Source organism: Nipponia nippon, unplaced genomic scaffold (genome assembly GCF_047370975.1).
Source record: "Nipponia nippon isolate SJK-2023a ecotype South Korea unplaced genomic scaffold, ASM4737097v1 scaffold_10, whole genome shotgun sequence".
Lineage (NCBI taxonomy): Eukaryota > Metazoa > Chordata > Aves > Pelecaniformes > Threskiornithidae > Nipponia > Nipponia nippon.
The window spans coordinates 30,334,017-30,359,411 of NW_028262291.1; the positions used below are offsets into that span (position 1 = coordinate 30,334,017).

Genomic DNA, 25,395 nt, shown 5'->3' on the forward strand with positions numbered 1-25,395 from the left:
CGAGATCCCAATTTTGACACAGCCTCAGAGTCATTTTCCTCTCACATAAATTTGAGACTGATAATCAGCGATATCTCCAAATTCTCACAGAGTTTCTATAGCTATTTAATATAAGGCAAAGGGGGAAAAGCCCTCAGAGTCTGGCTCATAAGCCTTGCAAGACTGTTAACTTCTGATAGAAAGGTGCTGTGACAAAGAGCCAAAGAGACCCCTTGATCTGAGCTCTGATACACCAATGCAGCTACAGGGTCCGATTTTATTTCTAAAAATACTAATGATTTTGTTCTTCATAACCCCCTAAACAAAAGCTGTCGGGCACCATCTCTAAATATCAGACTGCATTTACATGACCCAAATGAAACATCCCAAAACTGAATCACTCATAATCCCTTTTTGACCTAGATTCTGACAACATCTGAAGTGACGGTAATTGAAATCCATAAGAAATTAAGTCTTCGTGCAATTTTCAGAGGATCCGCTTAAAGCATTTGGGTAAGATGAAGAACAAGAGACATTAAGCTGCATTTCCTGCTTTGATAATACAGAGAAGGCTACAGGAAGCATCTTTATTGTGGGACAATAATAAATAACCTCTTTGACTTAATATTGTCTGTTGCACATAAGTTGCACAACTGTGTTCATATCCTGTTAGAATTAAAGTTTTGTTCTAATACATGATTCACTATGACCAGAAAAAAATATTCACATTGCCAATTTACGCCTTATTTACAAATTAGTTGAGTCAATTTCTCAGGTTCTTTTATAAGTACTCGAACACAATCTGAGGTGAGCTGACACAAGTGACAACGACAACAAATGCACAAGCTGCTTTGTGTTATTGCTGCGGAGACAGCTCCCAAGGACTGACTTACTCAAGAGCACCGACCTCTCAAACAGCACTACTGGAGTCACCCTGTTCACTGCTGGGGAATGCTAAGTCACAGCACCCAGAATCCACCTGCATCTTCCGCTCAGACCAGAAGATAACACTTCTTTATTACTAACTCATAGGAGACAGGGTGGTCCCACACTAGAGGCTCTAAGGTGGGATCTACACCACCAGTCAAGCACGTGATTGCGTGCGTGGGCTGACATCCTCTGGGCAATGGAATTTATCATGCTCCTAAAGCAAAAGAAGAGCCCTCAAGACATCTTCAGTGCTTGTTCTTTATTGACACCCACTTTTATTACTTTTTTGATTACAGCCGCGGGCTTTTCCTACAAAGACATGGGAGGACAGAGGTAAGTATTGAGCATGAGTTTGTAATTGCATCTGAGTCACCATCACTAGTTAATGAAAAGAAATAGGCTAAAATGTTCTCTGGTAGCACCTAAGGGCTGAACTGCTCTTTGGAAGTGCCCAACTCTCTCCAGTGACAATGATTATCATCCTACACCACTCTGACACTTTAGTTACTTACCTACAGCTAGAAGCTTGCTTCCCTCCCCCATTTTTATTTTGGAAAGCATTTGTACACAGTACAGCAAAGAAGGGCAGCTAGTAGCTGTGCAGCAGCAGCATCTATGAAGTATTTAAAAAAGCCCACTAACAGTGACCTAACTATTCACATACTTTATCTGGACACTTATTTATGCATGGCCAGCAGCGTGCCTAGGCAGCCACGAAGGCCAATGGCATCCTGGCTTGTATCAGGAATAGTGTGGCCAGCAGGATCAGGAAAGTGATCATCCCCCTGCACTCGGCACTGGTGAGGCTGTGCCTCAAATACTGTGTTCAGTTTTGGGCCCCTCACTACAAGAAGGACATTGAGGTGCTGGAGCGTGTCCAAAGAAGGACAATGAAGCTGGTGAAGGGTCTAGAGCACAGGTCTTATGAGGAGCAGCTGAGGGAACTGGGGTTGTTTAGCCTGGAGAAAAGGAGGCTCAGGGGAGACCTTATCGCTCTCTGCAACTACCTGAAAGGAGGTTGTAGCGAGGTGGGGGTCGGTCTCTTCTCCCACGTAACAAGCGATAGGACTAGAGGAAACGGCCTCAAGTTGTGCCAGGGGAGGTTTAGATTGGATATTAGGAAAAATTTCTTCACCGGAAGGGTTGTCAGGCATTGGAACAGGCTGCCCACCGAAGTGGTTGAGTCACCATCCCTGGAAATATTTAAAAGATGGGTAGACATGGTGCTTAGGGACATGGTTTAGTGGTGGACTTGGCAGTGCTAGGTTAACAGTTGGACTTGATGATCTTAAAGGTCTTTTCCAACCTAAATGATTCTATGGATGTAAGACTGGTTGGGGTCTTCTGTCAGCTGACCTTGCAAGCAAGACTTTAAGTCTAGCAGCAATACTCAGGCAGGCCTGACACTTGAAATCCACCATGGATATAAAGGAAGCACCATAGTGTCTCATGCAGAGGGAATTAGGGCTTGGAACATTTAGACTGCTATAGATAAATCCCAAAGAAAATTAAGCATAAACTAAAGCCTACCCTGCAGTCTATGGATTTGTTGCTCTTATCTGACTTACAAAAATATGAAGTAAAAGGGATACCTCAACATAACTATAAAACTGACTCCAGCCAGCAGCTAAGCATCCATGCGACTGCTCACTCACTCTCCCCCAGCAGTAGTACAGGTGAGAGAATACAAAGAGCAAGATCAAGAAAACACTTGGGTTGAAATAAAAACAGTTTAATAAGTGAAGGAAAGGGGAAAAGAAACAACTGATGCAAAGGCAATCACTCACCATCTCCCACAAGCAGAGCGATGCCCAGCCAGTCTCAAAGCAACAGCTACGTTGGAATACTTCACTCTCAAGCAAAGACAGACCTCAAGACCAGACAGTGTCTTAAATTGACACACTTGAAGAGTCAGGTTATCCGTTTGACTTGAGAACGGATGCTAGCACTGAAGATTTCTCCAGGTGACAACAGTTAGAGTAATCCAGATAAGATCTACGTAAGATATCTAATGAAAAGACAACTGCTCTGAAATAATAAGCATCAATAATGTTTTGGCCCAACATCCAACCTTACACAGCCAATGTAAAATAGAGAAAAATACAGTTTTAAATCGGAGAAGTTTTTTATTCACATCTGGAGTGAAATGATACATCACATCCCCCAAACCCTTCTGCTTTAGGGTCAGAATAAAGAAAATACATCACTCGGGAAGATTCAAGTCTTCCAGTAATGATTTCAGTTATTGCTACATTTGTTCTATTCAAAGGCCGTGCAAAAAGCCTGCAGAATCTGGTCTGTTATTCTGGATATTGTAGTTACTTATAACAAGCAGTTTTTCAAAATCATCCTTACAGTGCATCATATTCACCTACTTACATAGAGAGCAGCAGCCAGTGAGAGCTACCACTCCTTCTACCCACACCTGCAGAACCGTGCTCCACTCCTACAAAAGGGAGAAGAAAACAGTTCTGTTAGCAAAGTTTCAGACTGCAGAGTTTCAGTGGTTGTATAGCTGGCATCAGTCTTGACAGCACCTCTGCTTGTGACTGTTACAGGCAGTGCTTTATAAAATGGCTCCTTAGTTGAAAAGATATTTTAAAAACAATAACCTCAAAAGCTGTGCTCAAGGAATCATCAAAAGGACAAGATGATGCTCATGCTTCTCTCCTCCTTCAGGAGCAGTGGATGATGGCTGTTGATGAAATATACAGCATCAACAAGGCAGAGTTTGTCTTCTGGTGGTGTCAGTTGATCAGGGAGCAAGTCCAGCTGCCAGTCAGGAAAGCAGAAAGCCACTAGCACAGTATTCAGACAGTTGGTCTGTACCTATCTTCATTGTGCAAAGGGATCAAGAGATTCAGCCCTCCAGATACAAGGAGTCATGGACGGCTGTCTCCATCACTGTCCCTTTACCCCATCCTAGAATAATTCCTTAGAGTAAAAGAGAGACTATGATTTATTAGAGCAATTTAAATTTTACCACAGTGGAATAGATGCCATAAAAGGAGGACTTAAGGAAAAAAATTCAGATATTCAGATAAACTCAGGTGGTCCTGCAATTCTCCCTTGCAAAAAAAGCAAAAGCCATGGAGAATTTTCAAAATGCCACAGAGTTTTTTTCCATGATTCCACTAAGCAATAATTAGCGTTTAGTATATTCATAAATTCCTATGGGATCATAACAGATAATGACATTTTGCCTTTTCCATGTAGTTTATAGAGCGGTACATTAGACTAATGAGCTCATCCAATTTCAAAAGTGCCTGTTTTATTCATTTATTAAAAGATTACCACACTTCAGCCCCAGCTCAACCAGAATTTGCTTAATGAAGTCACAGCGTAATATCTCAATTTTTTTTTTTTTTTTAAGAATTCCTGGGAGATGCACACCTCCACTCTTTGATTCGCAAACACTTCAGCTTAACAGAACTGAAGGAGAATACGAACACTGTTTGCCATAAGAGGAGCATCTGGATTAGATGCTCTGGACAAGCAGAAGTGTCAGGTGTCAGACCTCCATACAGAAAGCAGCATCTCTGGTGTGGTGTTGAAAGTGAAGATCAGGTGTAGATACACAACTGCCATACTCTCCTCTGAAAGAGTGCCACCTAAGGGCACTCTTCTAGGAGAGAAAGAGCACACAGAAACAATAAGCATTTTAGTGGGCCTCAGAAATCCCACTGAATTACTTATGAATGAAAGAATTTCATGACATTGGGCTCAAAAAAATAAAAACCAGTGGATTCACCAGTATTTCAGAACACCGCAAAGACATACCGTAGTGTTCTCCTTGGGTCATCATCAGCTAGAGGGGCATTAATAAAAATCTCAGTCCTCTACCCAGCTATCTATTTTCACAGGACTTCTAAGGATTTGTCTTTGATAAACAAGTCAAATTCAGTTGGGATCATCCACAGGTTAAAAAAAAAAAAAAAATATTAGAGTAGAATACACATGCACAGGGAACATGATCTCGTAAGTCTTGATGCCTTAAAAAAAGCCAGGGAAAAAAAGAGAGAGAAAAAAAAAAATTACAGTTTCTTGGGAATTTCTTTCAAATTAATACTATCTATATTCCTAAGGGAAACAGGGTCCACATAATAAGGCTTCTTGGGATACTGGCACAACACAGCTTGGGGATTTTGCATTGACCTCCAAGTCAGGGTCAACAGTATAAAGCAAGGGGCAGAAATCAGATATTAAGGTTAAAGGCAGAGGGTAAGCGTACAGCTGACTAATAAGTACATTAAGCATATGTACTTTTGTCCCACTCAGAACAGAGCAGGATCCATAAATACTTTTGACTTCCTACGCTACCTGTGCATATTTCCAGAAACACGGTAATGTAGGAAAGAAAAAGACAGCTATTGTTATTTCTGTTGACAGCCCAATACTTATTTCTCCTAGCATTTCCATGTCTTTCCAGCACCACGAGAAACACCTTAAAAATTGCACGGTTTGCTAAAGAATGCACCTTATAAAGGATAATTGGACTTCCCAGTGCTTCTGCTAAACATGAGTACTGACACAAGTGGATACAAAAATAAAAATATCAAAGCAGTCCTCCCATCATTGAAAACACACACCCTTTGCATTCAGCACATCTATGAAAGAAGAACAGAATTATGCCTCTAGAGTAATTACATTTCAATCAACAGCAGACACCTGGTTCTCTGACAGTTAAGCAGAGAGGTAGGGGATTTTGCCCCCAACACCTAACTAAAGAATAAACATCCCACGACAGTCAGATAGCGAATGGACAGCAAACTGTAAGAGAAAACCTGAATTAGTTACTAATTGAATGGAGCTGACTTCCATTTCCTGACGTGTACTGTGAGCCCTACAGGACAGGGACCTCTGCATGTAACCCCAGGTATATGCCATCTGGCATCAGTTCAACCAGAATACATGTTTTTCTGATTTTTTTTCCCCCTTCATTTCTTCCTGACACACTGCTTTAATGCTATTCACACAGTTTGAATGAACCTATGGTGTAATATTTTCCTTAAAGCATCATACGCCTCGTTATGCAGATTCCAGTAATGGATCCATAGTAAAGGCCAAGGTGAAATTCACAGATAAAACATGCTTAAACTTGATGTGTTTCACAATGGAGTAATGAATGCAGCTGTCCACATGTCATTTTCTAGAACTCCTCATTACAAAACACAGGCTAACTTTTGCAGACAAAGCATTCGTGAAGCACTTGTAAAATATAGTCCCATCCACTTTGAAGCTACTCTCCTGCCAAGCTTCTCATTTCCAGCTCTGCTTTTCAACTTTCCTGATTTGTTAGCAGGAGGAAAAAAAAAAAAAAAAAAAAAAATCCCTGGTGAGTTGGGAAATAATCTTAACAGCAGGGGAGCTCCATTGCTCTACAGTGTTAGTGACTGGCTGTATGGTGGAATGCTAAAGGAAAAATATCCCCACACCCTACATTTAAAACATAGATATGCCCGCAATTAGTCTACTAACTCTGACGAGGGCATAACAATGCTACGGTTGTACAATGGCTGCATTACAGTTTAGGTTTAGATGCGTATAGCTGCTTTGCAATAGGAACCCTTAGCACTGGAGATGGAAAAGAATGTATTGCAAACATACAGGGACTGGTTAACCTCACAGCAATATTGTAGAAACCTACTTTAATTTCCACTTGTTACAAAGCAGAAGGAAATGTTTGTGGCAGTCAGGTTTGACAGGGCCAGTAACCATAATTAGCCTTTTGTAAAGATTCTCCCACCCCCCCGCCATTGGGGTTATGTAATTATATTGTTTGTTTGTTTGTTTTAAAGCTGAAGGTTGCATGTAAAATTTAATTACCCATGATATTGCATGACTTCCTTTTTTTAAGAGAAAAGGATTTGAATTTTCATCCATAATTTTCTGAGCAGCTTTTATTCTCCTCCAAGTTATCGCACCTAATTAATCGAGCTTTGCAGCTCTACGTGTTTACCCGTAAGGTAAACTCAGCCCAATATTTACATCAACACCCTTGGCTGAAACTACATGAAGCATGAATCATAGTCTCTGTGGAATTCTCATCACAATTTGTGGTTTGTAGGACACTATACAACTCTGAACAGACCTGAACTGACTTAACTGTGATGGTCAGCAACCCAATCACCAGTTCACAAAACAAACAAACAAAAAACCATACACACCAACAGCACTGCTGAGCTTAACTGCAATTGTGGATAAAAGTGCAATAGTCAAAATCATAGGCATGATTACACACCCACAAAACTATAGCAGGGAAGATGGATTACACAACAAAGCTTGTAGTTAGTAATTTGCAAAGCTTATAGTTAGTAACAGAATGTTTCCCAGGTCTCTCCTGTATTACTAACCCCAGTTCTAACTGACATATTTTGCCCTGAAATTGAAAGGTCCTTCTGTCAGATACAGTTCATTTCAGAGAGATTTGCTCAGACATTTGCAGGAAATAGGATAGTAATAAATATCATTTTATGGCATGCCCACTAAATACAGCAGCCTACTCTTGCAACAGGCTAATGAAGTTACTGTTCCTGTAGCTCAAGGTCTTGTCTTATGATATTTTAAGATTATAAATACAGCAGGTGATGCCCTGTTGCGGAGTGGGTGGAGAGTCATTGCAGTGTCATGTAAGAGGGCACCATCTCCCTTTAATGCATTTGAAAAATTTGATGGGTATGAAAGAGCATGCAGGTATGTGTGTCAGTGCTAAAGCACAGACTGTACAGTCCAGTCACTTTCAGGACAAAGTTTCACTCATCACCACCAAAACACCAGTGGTGATGGCCTTAGTGGGGAGCATCTCTGCTGTGAAAATGAAGAGTCAATAGAAGTGAGGTATGATAGCATTGCTATGATCTTCGCCCTTCTCCCAGTTTGATATTTGGGAAATCCACAGTCAGAAACTATAGTCTCACAGAAAAGAGAGTTACCAATATTCCTTTATGCAATAAAGAATGTTTTCATGGCTTAGAGGAGCAATCTCATGCTTTTGTGCAACTTTACTGAGCTCTGCTACTGTTTCACCAGGGAAGTCAGAAGTGGAAGAAGAATTATTAGATATATTCTATATAAATACTGGAATAGGTAAAGAGACATTTTCAAGTGCACTAATCTGCTCCTTAGACCACAAGAACCACAATTCCTCACAGCAGTGCTTTAATTATATCTTTACGCTTAGGAGGGAGGCACACAAGGACATGCATGATCACATTCCTTTGGATAGCAAGCAAGCTTAGTAACACCATCACAAATTGCAAAAAACTAGGTCATAAAGAAATTTACATTCAACAGCACTTGGCAAGCTCCTCACCTCTCTCCCAAGAAAAATTCTACATCCAACTCTTTCATTTCTTTTCCTTTCCCTTCAGAGACATACATAGGTCACCTGAATACATAGTTCATAACCTCAGGGACCATTGGATTTTTCAGACAGTAACTGCTCAAACATGTCTTTACATTGGGTCTGGCCATCTGTAGGTGAAGCCCCACTTCTGACACAGATGGCATTTGATTTACCTCCATGTCTTAGTTCCCACCATGTCTCGACATCTTGCCATCAAGAGTATCTTACCTACAAGAGAGGGAGCAGAAATGAAAATGAAACTGCCCTGGAAAATTACTAGGTGAAAAGGTAGTAGTCTGTTTCCTCACATTCATTCAGAACACGATACTTATACCAAAAAACCACACCCAGCCAATCTGTAAAGACAGCACTCCTGAGGTTACCCTCATCTAATGCTTCACATGCAGCATGGATTCTCTCAGGGCTCACTGTGCTGCAGGAGGAGTATATACACCAAATTATCATGGCTATGATTCTTAAACAGGACTAAGCTGGAGGAGACTGGAAGCAGAGCAAGTAGTGTCTTCAAACTTCCAGAAAGCCTGTAGTGTCCTACTCGCCATATCAGCATGCAGCCAAATGAAGCAGGAGCAACAAGGTTTGTGACTAAACTTCTGTGTTACAGCGCAACTGAAGTAGTGAAATAAACATTTATTTTAATTCCCAAACAAACCCTGCAGCAAGTGGAGACTTGCCCTAAAGTAAAACATCATTATCTCTACCAGCGTGAGGGATTTATGTTTGAAGGCCGTTGTAGCTGCAGATGCCTGAGCCAATGTTCAGGCTTCCATTGACTTCATTTCACAGCCCACCTCTCCCAATGGAAGCTAAAAACCCTAGTATGTACACTGCTGAGAGGGAAGACTATAAAGAAACTGGCATGGTTAAACATCTCATTTCCTAAAAGTACAATATTATATAGGAAGGCTTAAGACTGGTCTGAGTAAAATCTCATCCTCCAAGTCCCTGGACATCTATAGCCACTGAGCATGGTGTTTACTTTTTAAAGCAATAAAAGTACTTTTTCCCTGAAAAGTCATGTTGGGCAATTGTATCTTACTTCAGCTCCTGCAGTAGTTTTTATTTTAAGGAGAAAACAATGCAGGCTCCCTTTACTTGTATATAGTCTAGGGAGATATCAGCATTTCTCTTCCTACCAGTTGTTGGGCTCTGATCACAAACCCAGAAGATACGCAACAATGGAACACAGCCTAATAATGTTGGCATACCTTTCTATAAATCATTTGTTATATCGATTCATCAAGCTTCTACTTTAGATATCCACCAATAAGTTGCCTCACACCGACATTGGCCTTCTAGCTTTATCTCCCTTCTCTAGATTGCTTTCATAAAGAGCAGACGGGTACATTCTCAATTGTTGCTGTGACAAGCAAATTAACCTACAATCATCTCGTGTCCTCTCAAATGGCAGGCTTTCCCTTTCCCATACTTCCTCATCCATGCATCTGTTATGAGTTCATTTTCCTCAAACACAGGTGACCAGTCAACATGCACTGTTCTACAAGAGACGTTACCAGAATTTTGTTCAATGGTATTAGTATTTCCCTCTTTCCACTGAAAATGTTTCAACCTCCAACACCTCTGGATCTCATTGCCTTTTTCAAAGCCATGTCATATCAATATCATGTTCTGATTAGATGTTGCTTCCTATACTTGTCTTTTTCCCTTTTGAGGTGTTGAGTAAAGTGTCTCGTCTGGCAACTGAGACACAAATGTGTGATTAAAAGTCTGGCCTGATGTAATTTTTGCCTCATCAAAAGCAATAGAGATAGTACCATTTCTGCCTCAGTTTAAGATTTTTGGGTGTGATTCCAGACATATTTGTCATCTACTAGTGTTAATAATACTGTAAAGATTTTGCACAGCATTATAAAGAGGTAAAGTTCAACATAAATAACATTGTTTTGCTTGTAAATAAATTCCTTGGAAAAAAATCAAAAAATTTCTTCAACCATCCTGCTCCAAAATACAGCACCCTTAAGAGAACAATACCTGCCCTTCCCTGCTCCAGCATTTTGCCAGGCAATGCTTTTCCTAGGACACGGAGCCCTTTACTAACACTTCTGCTCTACAGAGCTGGCTTAAACACGCACAACAGCAGGCCACCAGTGGTCTGCCCTCTCTGCTACCCCTTATCACAAGATTCTGCTCCCTCCTTTGCCCTGGATCTGATGTTGAGCTGGTGCTGCCCTGAGCAAACTAACGAAGAAGCATAAATTTTACCTTCATGGCATTGTGGTGCTTGCATTTTAATTTTCATTACACTTTGAATCACTGCAGTTACAATAAGACCTGTGTTTGGGAAGTGACTGGAGATGCAGTCAGAAGACCTGCTGCCACACAGCAGTTTGCCTTTGACACTGGAAGGGAAGACAAACAAGCAGTTACTTTCATATGAAGCCACTGTTATCTTAATAGCATATGATATCCCATTAATCATTTTATGTTGTTTCTTCACTACTTCAGGCTTCAAAAATCCACAACACAATTTTTATTATAAAAATCTTCCAAAGTATTTTATTTAAAAAACATAAGAATTCATTGGTTACTTATACAGTAGCACCAACACCAAGTGCAATTAATCACAAAATCTTAGTTGCCAAGCACCATAGCTGAAAAGAAGCTTCAGCTAGAGGAGCTTCTCAGCTACTTAGAACATAACTTGGTCATCATTTGTGGGGGAAAAGAAACTCACGTTTTTGTGAATGCAAACAGGTCCTTGTCCACGGCAATCTAGCAACCCCACAAAAGGAAGGCTACCTTATCTGTAATATCTGTTTATATGAATAGGTGGTCTTGCAGGTGTAGGCAGTATGCTTTTTTTTTAAGGGTGATCATAGTTGAAAGATCAGGTGGTTAGAGTCTGAAGTATCAGGTTAATTCACTTAGTTCAAATCAAAACCCAAAGTTTTTTTTAAACTGTTTTTAAAGTGATTCTGCTGTAGGGACAGCAAGGCGAAGTGATCGTGATTTAAGTGTGAGTCAATTTAATTTACTGGCATAACTTCCAATTCATACTAACATAATCAAAACCACAGTTCTTCACCTCGACAATTTTGTCACTTTCAATTTCTCAGTGGGTTTTCCACATTTTTAAGGCTCTTTAGGAAGTAACTCTGGTATTATCTTGCTCATCCTCCCCTTGATCAGGTGGCCTGTAGTAAACACCAACTATGAGGTTTCCTTTGTTGGCTCAGCCTCTAATTTTCACCCACAAGCTCTCAACCTTGTCATCGCTATTTTTCAAAGCTAGCTTTGTGCAATCAATCAATTTTTTATATGTTTAAGGACTGTATGAAGAAATTCCATGAACTATATATACTAACCCATGGTATTTCCACCTGGATCATCCCTTTGTTCCTCCCTTACCCTTTGGAAACTCATTACCCTAGGAATGGCTGACAAGCCTCATTTTTCTGCAAATCATCACATGTGGCTTTCTACAGAATAAGCAATAGTTTAGTACTCCACCCTTCTTTAAGTACTAACTTCCTGCCATATTTTGCTAGGTTTATCATGGCTTTATGTATAGTACACACATGCATATATATATATTTATATAAAAATAAAAACTGTATTTCCTTGTTCTTTCCTGGTTATCCGTACTCTAAAAATTAATTATTTTATGGAAGGCTACAAAAACGTCTTTTACCTGTAACAGAGGAAAAAGCAATCCTGAAGAACTGTTACTTCTTGCACATAAATTAAGCTACTTTGGTGTGTAAATCTAAGTTACTTCAAATGCTTGTCACTTATACAGATCATTCACTCCAAACATTTATGAAGAACTAGAATAACTCAAGTTATCCTGCCACGGGGCAAATACAAAAGTGCTGTAAAAAAAAAAAAAAAAAAAAAAAAGGTTCTGTTACTTAGGACCCAGTTTCTCCACTTCCTTTGACATCTTCAGTTGATTCCCAGAATGCAGTCAGTACCTCTTTGACAACTGTATGATGGTTCAAATCTCATCTCTACTTGCTGCTCCGACAACTGATGCTGTCGCATTCACAGACACCTTTTGTGTGCAAACATAAGCCACGCGTGGCTCAGACCTTGCCTGCACTAGAGCCTTGCTCAGCTGGACCTCAAGCCCACAGCACAAATAGCAGCAAGTGTCATAATCCAGCCAAGTTTTAGAGCACTGAATTTGTTTAGTTTTCTGTTAGAAGCCGCCCCAGTAGCTTCTGGGAGCCCAAAGCCAACAACCAGAAGCATCAGTGAGAGCCAGGGCTACCCACAAAGGCTCAGGGCAAGGACAACCGCCTTGCATCTGGCATCAAGGTGTACTAGGAGCTACATGCAATCACCCAGGCTCACTGAAAGTTGTAGGATTTCTATTTTTCCTCCAGTGTGGTTTAGACAGAGATTTTGAGCAATACATTTGAAAGAAAGGAAAGACAAGACAAAAAGAGCAGCTAAGTGAACAGCTGCTCATAGAAAGATGGAACAGTCAGGATCAGGATACTATGCCCATTTTTACAACGGTATTACCATATAAATTAAAATAAGTCAATTAAATTTTTAATACTATTCAGTATTAGCATTGCTGCAGCACCAACATCAGCCATATATGGCCCTCAAGTGCTACACGCAAAATTTTTTCTTTTGGACAATCTGAAACACAGAGAAGGGGAAGGATAAGAGAAACTGAGACGCATGGTAGCACTTTTGGGATAACAGTTGGTAACAGCAGTTCCAAGTCTCTGCATACTCTCTCTTCAAAGTAGAATATGAAATATTTTTAATTATTTCACAGGATTAACCTGAAGATAAGGTTGCTTAAATGGTTCAAGTTCCCTTCACCAAGAACACAGAGTCAGTAAAATATTTGTTGTGGTTTTTTTTTCTCCATTATCCAGCAATCTTCCAGTGTATATGTCTGTGTACATATATAAACACATTTAACTGTGGAATACAGAAATTCTTCTATGATATGCTTTTTATGAAAGACTTCATTCATAAAAAAGTGTTTCAATAGACCCTGCATTATATATAAAAAAGACTGAAAGGGATACATGAGTTATGAAATCCATTAGGTGCAGACAGTGACAGAATAATCAACAAAGGTTACATGAACTTCCCTTTCCCTAAACCACCACCAAGTAGGGTCACAAAACATTTCCCAGAAACTCATGATAGATTTTGCCTGTCTCAAATCAAAAGCCACAATTGCAACATAGCAAAGACTGCATCAAGGACACCACTTCATGTTCTACATTCTGGCAAGAGAAGGAAATTCAGCAAGTAAAATTCCATGATGCTCCAAAGTAGTTCATGTCCTGCAGGACACCGTAGGACGGTGACCAAAAAACTTCATGTGTTGAGAAATTCTCTTTTGAACACTAATATGATGAGTTGTTAAGCATTCTCAGCAAATAAGCAAATGTTTGATACCAGGAAAAACACTGCATGGCTCGTTTGGATTATGAAAGGGTACGAATTATGAGAAGTATATGATTAGCTCAGTGCACTCTGTCTTAGAACAATTAATTTTTACCAACCAGGCCTTCCTTGGAATAAAGATAAGATATTAAGAAAGACAGGTTAGCCTGCAGACTATTTTTGTACGCATCTTGTTTACAGACTAACATGCAGCCTGCATGCATACTTACTCTTGTAAACGTATGGCAAGAGCAAGACTTAGGCACCCACACGAGTTCTTCCTAGGACAAAAAACACTGGTGCATTCCTCCCATTTTCAGGGCTCCTTTCCCCTTTGGCACTCCTTTGTGAGAGCGCTCTAACCCTGGGACTCAGGAAGGAAAAAAAAAAAAAAAAAAAAAACACCAAAAAAACCCCCCACTGTCAACCCCAAATGTACCTGCTTCCCGTTTGTCCTGAATGTTCCTTTGACTTGGGATGCCAGGCTGATTTCTCCTTAATAACTAGGCTTGAATTTAAATGCCAGGACAAAAGATGCATTCCTTCTACAAGACAAGAAGCATTTTAACAAGACTGAAGAACACATTCCGTACAGTGAGTGCACAGACTTGTCTGTGGATGACTCTCCTGCCATAACATGGAGTTTCAAATGAGGTGGCTACTTACAGACCAGTTCAGGAAATTAAAATTAACAATTAGGGCCCCATATCTTGTTCCAACAAAACCGCCTTACCACTGTGGAAGAACTTAGGGAGAAGCTGTGCCTTAAAAGGTTCCGTTGTATATGCCTAGCAAATTTGAGTAGATACAGTTTTTGGAGAAAAACATTCCACCTTCCCATCTATATGCTGGTATCTAAATACCTATATCTCCACAGTGTCCAAGCATCTCCAATGAGAAAAGGACGTCAAAAACAAGAAAGCAGAAGTAAATCAAACCATGCAGTTCAACTCAGATTCACATCAGGAAAAAAACAAAAAAAAAAAAAGAAAAAAGAAAAAGGAAGAACTCAGGAGGAACAAAGGAAACTCCCATCCTACTACAAACAAACATTCAAAGGCATGGCATGGTGGCAGGCTGAAAGGCAGCTGAGACAAGAATACTTTAAAATCTTGTGTGGAAAAATATACAAAAGTCACTCAGCAAATACGGCAGATATCCAAATCCTACAAAGCAGGTAGCTGTGCAGCACCAATTATAAAGTACAATAATAACATTAAGTTGCTGTTTCCCTTATTTCGGTTTAAGGAAATAAATGCTAAGGACATAAAGGATACGCCCTTCCAGATATCAAGGAAGCTTAATCACCCAGATGAAGTCACTGTTTGAAATACATCTAAAAAATTCAGTTTTGAGCCATGCCTACTCAAAAAGAAGTCTCACAATGAAGAGATTACTTTCTACTGCTGCGCAGCACCAGTCCGAGATGGACTTGGTAAGTCACTTTCCCAATCTCAGATATCCTGATGTAATAAAAGAAACTATGCAATATAGTATTACATTGACTTCTTTGCTTACTTTTTATTGGAATAAGGAAAAATATACCAAGACAAGTGTTCATAAGAAAACTTGTGAAAAGCACATTAGCAAAACTAATATTTATTAAAAAGAGAAACACAGTAAAAAATACATCAAGAATCATACCCATTTATAAGCCTTTACATCATTTCAGAAAAGACAAATTTCCTGTCTCCAGTTTTCAAATACAGAATCAGTACATTCAACTCAATGTAAAAGCCACAAAAGTAAATAGTGTTTGTTTGCCACCCTTTTGTATTAGATATTTTCCAACTACATAATTCAGTACTTTTCTCTGAGCTTTCTGCAAAGTGAGGTGAATTTCACCCCACAGCATAGCAGCATGACATTATTTTATTCGTTCACATTCATCACGTGTGCCTACCTTGAATATTGATGTTTCTAAAATATATAGACACACACACAAAGGAATTCCTTGAACAAAGGTCTGGCTGAATTGCAAGCCCAAGTATAAGAAAAAAATGTCTAATTCAGACTCTTCAAAGGAGCCTTCCTTCCTCTTACACAGAAAGAGAAAGATAAGACTTCTAGCATTTTTAAAGTTTCATCAGTTCATGATGATCAAACGGTAGGAAGAAGCAACACAATCCCATGATGTGTCTTTAATAGTTAAATATCAAAAAGGAACTATTATTTCCTCAAAAACAAATGGTTACCAAAGTAAGATACTCTATATTGAACTTCTGGGAGTCTAAAAAACATTATAATCCTTGAGAAGGGTAGGAAGGAAATATCACAGAGATCTTTGAAACCATGAATGGCAAAAATGGAAAACAGATAGTGACTGTTCAGTCTTGAAAGGACACGGGCATCAGCCAGTAGCAAGCTGAAAGCAAAAGAACACATTTCCTCTCTCAGTGCATAGTTACCATCTGTGGAGTTCCTTGCCAGCTGATGTAAATTGTGAAAGTTCATGGAGGGAAGTTCAAAAAGCAAGAGAGAGAAAGGTATAGAAGAAATCAGTGTTTCCTCGAACACCTCTGCACCTTTGACAAAGAGAGGTGCTTCACTCAGTGGAGTTTGGAAGATTATTCTCCAGATGCTTGAACTGTTTGAATAGACCTCCCTGGTCATCTGGTATCAGCCACTGCAAGATGAGATACTGGGCTAGATAATTCCCTACTCTTCCCCCACACAACAAAGCAACATCCATGTTGTACTGTACATCCCTTGGGTTTTCATAAGAGCGTCTGTTATCTGGAATGAATTTTCAGTGTCACGTGTGCTACTCCCTTCCCAAGAAGACAGTTTCCAGCCATTAGTGTTCAGTATTCTGTCTTGAACCACATGGCTTTCATACACTGCAGCCTGTCTGCATCCTCAGCTATGGAAGCTGCTCATATATTGGATGTATTGATGACTTTCTTCAACTTTCTTCTTTGCAGAGCCAAGTTTAGGGTTTTGTAGAGACTGTCCTTGCTGTTCAGAACATTGTAGCGATTCACTTCCACTAACCTGCTGAAATCGTATGGCTCAAAGGTGAAATTTAGTGTACGGTAAGGAGAATCTTTTGTCTCAATGATGAAATTGCCAAAGGATTTCTCTTCTTCTGATTCACGTTTAACTCCTGCAGCAAGGGAAGAAAAAAAGAAAAAAAAAAAAAAAACACCACCACCACAAAAACCCAGCTGTGATAGACTCATTTTAGTTGGATTCTGCAAGGGGGATATCACAGATAACCGTTGAACCTTAACTTTTTCCCCAAAGCTCCTCCTCAGAGATTTCAGCTCCTTCAGGATCCAAAATGCTTCGAAGCTGAAGGTAAAGTATTATTACCCTTTCTACTTCCACTAGACTCCAAAATACAGGACTAAAATACTTTTTTTATTATGACAAATTGTTTAGTGAATCCATGATTATCATGCTCAAAATAGGAAATACAAAGCTCAATTCTTCCTGGAAATGCTGTTCTACACTAAAATAAAAGACACCAACACCCTGAGTTCAACTGACCTTAGGAGGTTAGTATATACTCTTCAACATATGGTAACTCGTATTTTTAGCACCCTACCACTTAAATACCAATCTTGAAAGATGAACATTAAAGTAATTTGCTAAAAACACTTCTGCTTGTTGCTATTACAGAAATAGCAGTCTTGAGCCATATTCAAGCCCAACACTTTGAAACTCTTCATTGTTGATGAGGAAATGCAGCCAGGGCCTGACAACCATTATAGTATTAATACAGATAGCATTAACAGAGTGCCTTAGATCTCACTTGCCAGCATCAGTCCTGCACATTCTTTTCTATATATTCCAAAGGTTTTCTTCAAGATGCTGTTTCCTCCCAGCATGGGAAAAATAGGACTTTGAATTTTGTCTGTCTCCTCTTAAAGGTATAGCTCTATGTTTCATCCCAGTGCTCTTGCTTGATAGACTGAGGTGGGCCTTACAGCCTATATTAATCACATTAAATGAAGCAAGGATCATTTATCACTTGACCTTACACTACAAGGGCACAGGACACTTAGCATTGAGTTACATGATCTGACATACAGATTGGTCCCCAACACTTTGCTGCTTAGTGGTTTATTCATATCCAATAAACAATGAACTTATTATTTAATCTGATTTATAGAAAAATATTGCCTAATTTTGATTCTTCCAGACTTCAGATTTTTTTTTTTTTTTTTTTTAAATTGTCAGCCTCTTGTCCCTGTCTTCCTTCCAAAAAAACTAGTGGAAGCTGATTCCACCTTAAATGAAAGTAACAGTTTAATAATTACAGGGTAATACTAAGAAGAATGAAAGGAGGGACACTAAACCCACTGAATTTTCCCCATCAACACACCCAAAGGATTGTAAAAATAGCTCTTTAAGATACAGCTCCCTTACCTGGAGCTTTGTATTTCTGGAAGGTGTCATTCACCAAGGGGAAATGGAGCACAATTGGAGCCTTTGGATTATCATCATCCACAAACATGTAACACTCTTTTGGCTTCTTTTCATCTTCCTCACTCAATTTAATTTTTGGAAAAGGAATTTCCTGCTCTTCACAGTATTTCTGAGTCAGCTCTAAAACCTGTTGTCAAAGAACAAAAATAATTTTGATAGAATACCAGCAACACCTCTAAGATCATCTAACTACAATCCTTGAAGGGAGAGACACTTTCACAAAAAAAAAAAAAAAAGACAAAAATCCAACTTCAAACTGGCAGAAACAATTTCTCTGGCTGGTGATACAGAAGAAGAATGAAGAACAGAACTGAGAACTGCTACCAAGCATCAACAGTTTGCAGTTGAAACTTTTTATGTTTTGTTACTCTAAATATATTCACCTTGACTTTTCTGCACTTAAAAAATAAACACTTGTATATATAGGAAATAACTTGTTTGCATGAACAAAATCACCAATAGCCACTTTTCCATTAGAAGTGTACATCTAAGTAACAAGGATCATATGAGCTAGGCAAATACTTTTATTTTAGATACCAATCTATTTAGACTTCTGAAAAGTTTTGAATCTCATTACAGTTTTCACTTTCTATCTCCTCATGACATTCACAGTAAAAAACATAGTACAATAACGTTTGAAAGAGGTAAAGATTTATTCTAATGCACTCTTTCATTAGTGTTTATATTCAACATCAATTGATCTGCTGCAATCGGGAATGTGATTCTCTGCTTTTATCTTCATGTAATAATGCTCAGCTACATTCCTCACCTCAAATGGAGCTTCCCAGGAAAAATTGAATGACAAGATAATATCCACATCCCTCTCTGGCTGAAGTACCAAAGGAAAGGGAGAGTTGATAGAAAAGCCGCCATCCACTAAATACAAGCTCTCTTCCATGGGGGTCAGCTTGTTGGGAAATGCATCCAGATGAGTGCCTGGAAGACACTCCAAGTAACAGAAGTAACTATAATGATTCATTACACACCTCCCAGTACAAGCAACAAACAAGGCTTATGCTGGGGCTATAAGAAGAAAAAAAGACATTCCAACATGCACATTCATCTGAAACTGACCTGTAAATTCTGATGATGAGCTTGCCTTATATGACAGAACATACATAGTGGATCAAATTTTTTGCTACGGTGTAAGAAGGGGTAAATTCCCTGCTTTCAGTGGAACAAAGTCAAGCTCACTTAGTTCTGTAACATTGACTGTTACAGAATATTAACACACTGTTTTATATCCCAGGTATAGAGAGACTCATTTACCTCTCCAAGCCACAAATTTCTTGATCTTAACATAATCTTTATGAAGATACAATCCCTGCATGAAGTTGAAGGTTTCTCCACATGTGACCCGGGACTTGAAGAAATCCTGAAAAATTTGTAACAGGGGGCCCCCAGGTATAACCAAGCGAGTCTTCAGTCGTGTTGGATCTCGGAAATGGAATCTTCGGCAGTCATCTGCAGAAGCCACAGAAGGATGCAGAACACATAGAAAATGCTTGCCCAGCTCCAACGTTTCAATCAGACTTTTTTCTACAATATTTAACCAGTTGTCCTAAGGCTGAATTTGTCCTCTAATAAAAAATATTGTAATGAAATTTAGATGAGCTGCATATTCTATAGTTGAATAATTTACCTGCCCTGTTTAAAGGGAATAGCATTACTCATAAATCATTGTCCATATTCATTTCAAACCCCCACAAAAAAAACCCTTGTTACCACGTGATGACCACTTCAGTCTCATAAGACAACAACAGTCATCCCCACACAGCAGCATTTATAGTTACAATAAAAGTGTGGGATGAAAAACTAGGGCTGCAAAAGCAGAAAAGAAAAAAATCTCTCCCCCCACTACTTACTATAAGGCTATAACTATGCACATGAGCAACTGTCAGCCTTTAGTACACTTCCTTTTCACTGCTAGGGAGGCATTGTACAAATGGAGAACAACACATAAGCATATAACCACCTTATCCAAGATTACAAAAATCAGGCCAAGGAGGGAACTGAAAACCCATTTTCCACCTCCTGCTTAGCAGTCCAGCTTCTATTCTTCCTCTTCTCATGATTAAGACCCCTGCACTGTAATATGCATTTAAAACAGCTCCCAGAACTAGCCCAAATTTACAGTCAGATACAAAATTTTTAAAAAGGAGAAAGCGTCCTGAAAAAACTATAATTTCTCTCTTCACTATATGTGTGATGGAAGGGAATAATACACAGCACAAGAGAGATTTGCCCAAATCCATCCTTTATGCTAGTCTTGAAAACTACACACAGCACATTTTTGAATCATATTATTTGTAGGATCATTCCAAAACCAGGAATCTTTCAAGAAATCCTACTATTTTAATGTATGTTCTTACCTACAACTTTGATAACATCTTTGAAAGAATCTAGAAAGCCCAGTCCTATACCAACCACCTTCAGGCAGATATCATCCAAGCTTGCAGCAAAGGCACTGCCCCACATTCCTGCAGGAGAAATATGGAAGAATTTAATATTCAAAAGGCTTTTCACAATGCAACCAAAAGGCCTATAATTCAGTTGCCATTTGCCATGGGAGGGGGCTGTCACTTGACCCTTACTAGTCTAACAGGTGATGCTTGAGTTTAAACCTTTGAGTTAATCATGTGACAAATCCTGATCTAATAATATAATGCAGAAACTTCTCCAAGAGAAAAGCTTTTCTATCAGCAAGGGAAAGATGGCAAGAAAACAGGAAGACCTAAAGCAGAAGTTTTTGACAGGTAGCTCATAACAGAGTCTTCTTGCAGACTCAGGACATCAGACTGTAATACTATGAACCTACACCTAAACCTTTAGAGAAAGATTTTACATTTTTCCCTTCTTCAAATTCTTTAGGAAGGGACAAAAAAGCATGGGTTTAAGTTGATGAGTCCCAAAAGCAGTGTAGCTCCTTTTCATCTCCCCGTTTTATTCGTTACTCTAAGACCATACCTTGTAAAAAACAAATCCTAGGCTCTGGACGCTTCTGGATGAGCCGTCCCATGAAGAACTCACTGTCGAAGTCCTCTGTTCGGACAAAAGCTCCATATTTGCGAAATCCAACTTCATAGGGAGTGAACTCGCACCATTCTAAGAAGCCAACAGGATATTTACTCATCTCAGAGTAAACACACGTGAAAATACTCATTTGATTTCTGTTCACACAGGGAGACAGAAGGGAGTCTCCCTCCACTACTTTCACATCACTATGTATTTCCCTGCCACTCTTCTCAGTGAGCCTCTATCTTATGCATGACTAATAAAAACTCTTGTACAGGCTTTCATTGACTAAATACAACCTCCTTTCTTCCTGGCTTTAGTGGGAAAAAAAAAAAAAAATCCCATCTTGATCCATCTTGACTTTGTTACTGCAATAACAACCTGTCTATTTTACTTCTACTTTAAACCATTCTGATGGCTCCCTTTTTCATCACGAATGGAAGCTATTTCACTTTTCTCAGCCTTTCTTCGCACTACTTACCATCTCTCAGCACCTGTTACAGTACTGACTTGAAAACTCAATTGACCCACTGTGTCAGACTTCATTGTCTGCTTATCAATGTGTCCCCCTCATGCTTGAAAGCTTCCACAAATGTTTACAAATCAAATTCATTGTCATACACACACACTCCTCCAGAACAAAACAAACAAACAAAAAAGTCCCCTAGTGGTACACAGATGGACACAAGCATTTGTGTTCCTGTCTCAGTGATTTATCCTCACTTCTTGCATCATATTTGAAGTTTCAAGTGACCTGGAATAGGACTGGCTTTCATTTTTTTAAAGTAATTGTATAACCAGCAAGAACACAGGCTGCTAAATACCACAATTTTGATTTTGCGTGCTACAAGGTTGCCAATCCATCATTTTACATCAATCCTACACAAATTGATTATCTGAGACTATAAAAGAAAGTAGGTCACCTAATTACCAAGGACTTCAATTCTCCAACTCAGACACAAACTCGTGCATTATAACAGTCTTCCCTCTCAGCTCCTGAAAATTTCAGGCACTTTCTAGAAAAACATGTGAAGTGGCCAGCAGAGTTGAATCTCATTTCTCTGTTATAGCCATGATCAAGGCATTTGCAATCACGATGATAACACTCTGCCAATCAGTATCCTATTGTCTCTTGCACTACCAACTGCTGCTTGAGCCAGGTTTCCTGTTGTCAGCTACTCACTACCCAATGAACTGGATAGGTGAAAGGAATTTACAGATTTTAGCAAACAACAATAAATTTGCCATGTTCATACCTGCAAAGTCACCACTGCTAATATTGGGTCTCACATTGACAGCTGCATAGATAGGATAGGGGTTCTGGGCCCATTTCACTGCTTCTTGTTGATCAGACAGCTTTGATGGATCTTCCTGGTCACAAGCAAGGAAGAAATACGCTTTAGTCAGATAAATTCTGTGCCGATACTTTGATAATTTGAAGCTGTTCCTTAGCATTTCTGACTAACAATACTATGAATTCAAAGTCCTTTTTCCTTCCGCTGTCCATGCATATGGTTAGATTTTGCCGGAATATTTCTGTAGCTCCATATTTAGAGCTACTGGTGTTATTAATGAACTAGTTACCCCTCTGATTTCTGATTTCAATTAGCACAGCAAATACTGCACAGTAACACCATTTTGCAAAACCAACATCATTCTCTCAGGCTTAACCTGCCCAATACAAAAGCTACTAGTTTAATAACAGTCATTCCAAATAAACACTCCATTTTTCTATAGCACTGATCTACATAACTTCAAAATTCTTTACTAAAGAAGGGTGCTGGGAAACCTGGGGCAGAAATAGATGAGAACTCCCTATGTTTGTTCTACAATACCATCTCTTCCAGAACAGCTCACAAAGGCAGAGAGTAATTGGTTTCTTGACACACAACGTCGGTGGGCAGAGCTCCCACTTGGAAGACAAACAGCAGTACACATCCAAACATGAACTCTTTTACCTTCTGTTGTAGGAAATATTCCACAATAAGGCCCCACAAATCTGTAAAGGAAACTTTCCGTCCACTAATCTCCATTGCATTCAGCTCCTGGAAATAGTATTTCAGTCGTTCTGGGGAAAATGCCCCTGCTTTGCTGCTGGACACGGTACCCTGAGCTCTTCTAATTGCATCTTGAAGGTCTTTCTGCGACCAGTCAGGGTCTTGATACAATGTCGATAAACACCTGAAAATGCTTGTATTAACATCATCAGTAATAATGACCCTCATGTAAACAATAATTTTAGCTAGTTATAATTAGTGCTGCAGCACTGTACTAAAAGACAAGAAGAGACCATAATAATGGATCTCTGAACTCTAAAACATGCTGAAAACGCTGACACCAACAGGACAACTTGATCCTGATTGCTAACCTACCTTTCAAGGATGTTCCAAACATCGTATGCTAGCACACATGAACCAGTTCATGAATATGAGTTAACTCCAGGCCCTAACAACCCTGAGAGACTGGCTGACAGCAAGGGTACTACTGCATACAGCAATAGAGGCCATAGCCTTCACCAGAACACAGGCTTCATTAAACGAGAAACTAGTTTGGGCTATTGGCTATCCACACAAACATGCATGCGCCATTTCGGAAGGTAGTGGCATAGTGGTCCGTGTGGATGTGTTTCCAGTGACTTGCACCACCTCAGTTGCCTTCTTGGCAAGAGCAAGGAAACACGGAAAGTTTTTGCAGTCAAGGCTCTGAGGGAACACATAGCAGTTTTATTCATGTAATGTGTTCTGATATTCAACTGCCAGGCTTGCAAAAGCAACAGTTTCATAAATTTAGCCAGTAGCTGTATGGGTTAGAAGTGATAATGAATCTCTCAGACTCTCTTTAGGATCCCCATCAGAACTCACAGGTGAGAACTGATAAAATATTTTACTTCATTGTCTGTCTACAGATGGCACAAATGCAGTTTTGGCCTTATTTTGCATCGACACTACCATATTCACCTATAAGTTTCTGGAATCAACACTGCATGTAACTTACCAAGTAGAGCCAGAAATGCCACACAGATATGTTGCAGCATCCAAAAGGCCCAGCTGCTGAAGCCCAGCAAGACTGCCATAAAACGATGTCAGGGCTCTCATCCCACCTCCAGACCCCAGTACCGCTACAACTGGAACCTGCAGGCAGCAAACTCAGGAGTCACAATCACAGACTTTTGAATTGCCAATAAATTACAGAACTAATCCCATTTAAGTCTCATTCTTATATAAACAGAAATAGAGATTTTTCTCTTATTTTCATTTCAAGTAATTTCAGGTTTGATTTAAACCGGAACTCCTTTCGCTACTTTGTAATTGAAATATATTGTTTACCATAAAACATAGCAGAGTCATCTTTGGGCCAGTCACTTACTGAAATTGTTATGTATATTATCACCAATTTACTTGCATGCCATACAATATGCACATAAGAACAAACAAAGCAATCATTCTTATAACAGCACCCAAAGATAACAGAGCAAGGTATCAGGCTATCTAAATATAACAGTGTCCTCAAATCAGCAATTAGGAAGCTGCTTCTGTGGTCCGAGCTTCAATTAACCATTCTGAAACAGACTTTCCTATCACAATTCAGAGCTCAAAGCCCAAGATACAAGAGTTCAACTGAAGAAAGTACATACATTCTGAAATTTCAATTTTTTGTGTTCCAAAATGCATACACATATCTCTCAATTTTAGAAATACAACAACATTTGAGACTTCAAAACTGAAATGTCACAGGGATCTATCTCATGCCACGGTGAATGCGAACCATGTTTTCTGTTGGTTACAGGCAAAGAATCTTACAATACCTAATTATCAGCCAAGCACAAAGGATTTTATGAATCTCACTACAACACTGTGCTCAATACCTCATCTTTTGGAGGGGATTCTTTTAAGTGAAGAGTCTTCCTCAGTGCCTCAGAAACTATTTTCTTCCTTTTGTCCAAAAATTCTCTCTCCTCTTTACAGAGGTCAAAACCCAGACGTATATCAAGATCTGAAGTGCTGAAATAGAAGTTAGGACAAAAATACCCAAAATTTTAGAGGATTTGTAATTACAAGGGAAAAACAATTCCTGTGAACACACGTAATCTAGGTGCTGATCTGAATCACTGGATCAAACTCTTAAATGAAGTTTTAGTGTATGTCTATACACCAGCTATTTTGTAAAAACAGCTTTTGGAATTAAAAATGAAACTTCTCCCTATTGTATTTCTCCCCTAATGTCTAAATGAAAGCTTGTGTCAAACAGTATTCAGATTAAGCTTCAGGAATTTCACAAAGGAAGAAAAG

General features: G+C 39.3%; 1 protein-coding gene across 4 annotated transcripts in view; it reads right to left on the reverse strand.

The window, feature by feature from the left end:
- Positions 1–15,187: 15,187 nt before the first annotated feature.
- The window catches only part of PLA2G4F (phospholipase A2 group IVF), a 30,404-nt gene continuing 20,196 nt past the window's right edge, over positions 15,188–25,395 (reverse strand). For 2 of the 4 annotated variants that reach the window (XM_087746303.1, XM_087746300.1), the window contains exons 11-20: positions 24,972–25,107; positions 24,101–24,237; positions 23,065–23,296; positions 22,363–22,477; positions 21,059–21,196; positions 20,464–20,571; positions 19,361–19,555; positions 18,861–19,027; positions 18,032–18,218; positions 15,188–16,763 (exon numbers count right to left, since the gene is read on the reverse strand). In XM_087746303.1, the coding sequence (XP_087602429.1) occupies positions 16,534–16,763; positions 18,032–18,218; positions 18,861–19,027; positions 19,361–19,555; positions 20,464–20,571; positions 21,059–21,196; positions 22,363–22,477; positions 23,065–23,296; positions 24,101–24,237; positions 24,972–25,107 (1,645 nt within the window). In that variant the 3' untranslated portion in view covers positions 15,188–16,533. Of the gene's footprint in view, positions 17,593–18,031; positions 18,219–18,860; positions 19,028–19,360; positions 19,556–20,463; positions 20,572–21,058; positions 21,197–22,362; positions 22,478–23,064; positions 23,297–24,100; positions 24,238–24,971; positions 25,108–25,395 lie in introns of all 4 variants that reach the window. The other 2 variants (XM_009473870.2, XM_087746302.1) reach the window with 2 other exon arrangements.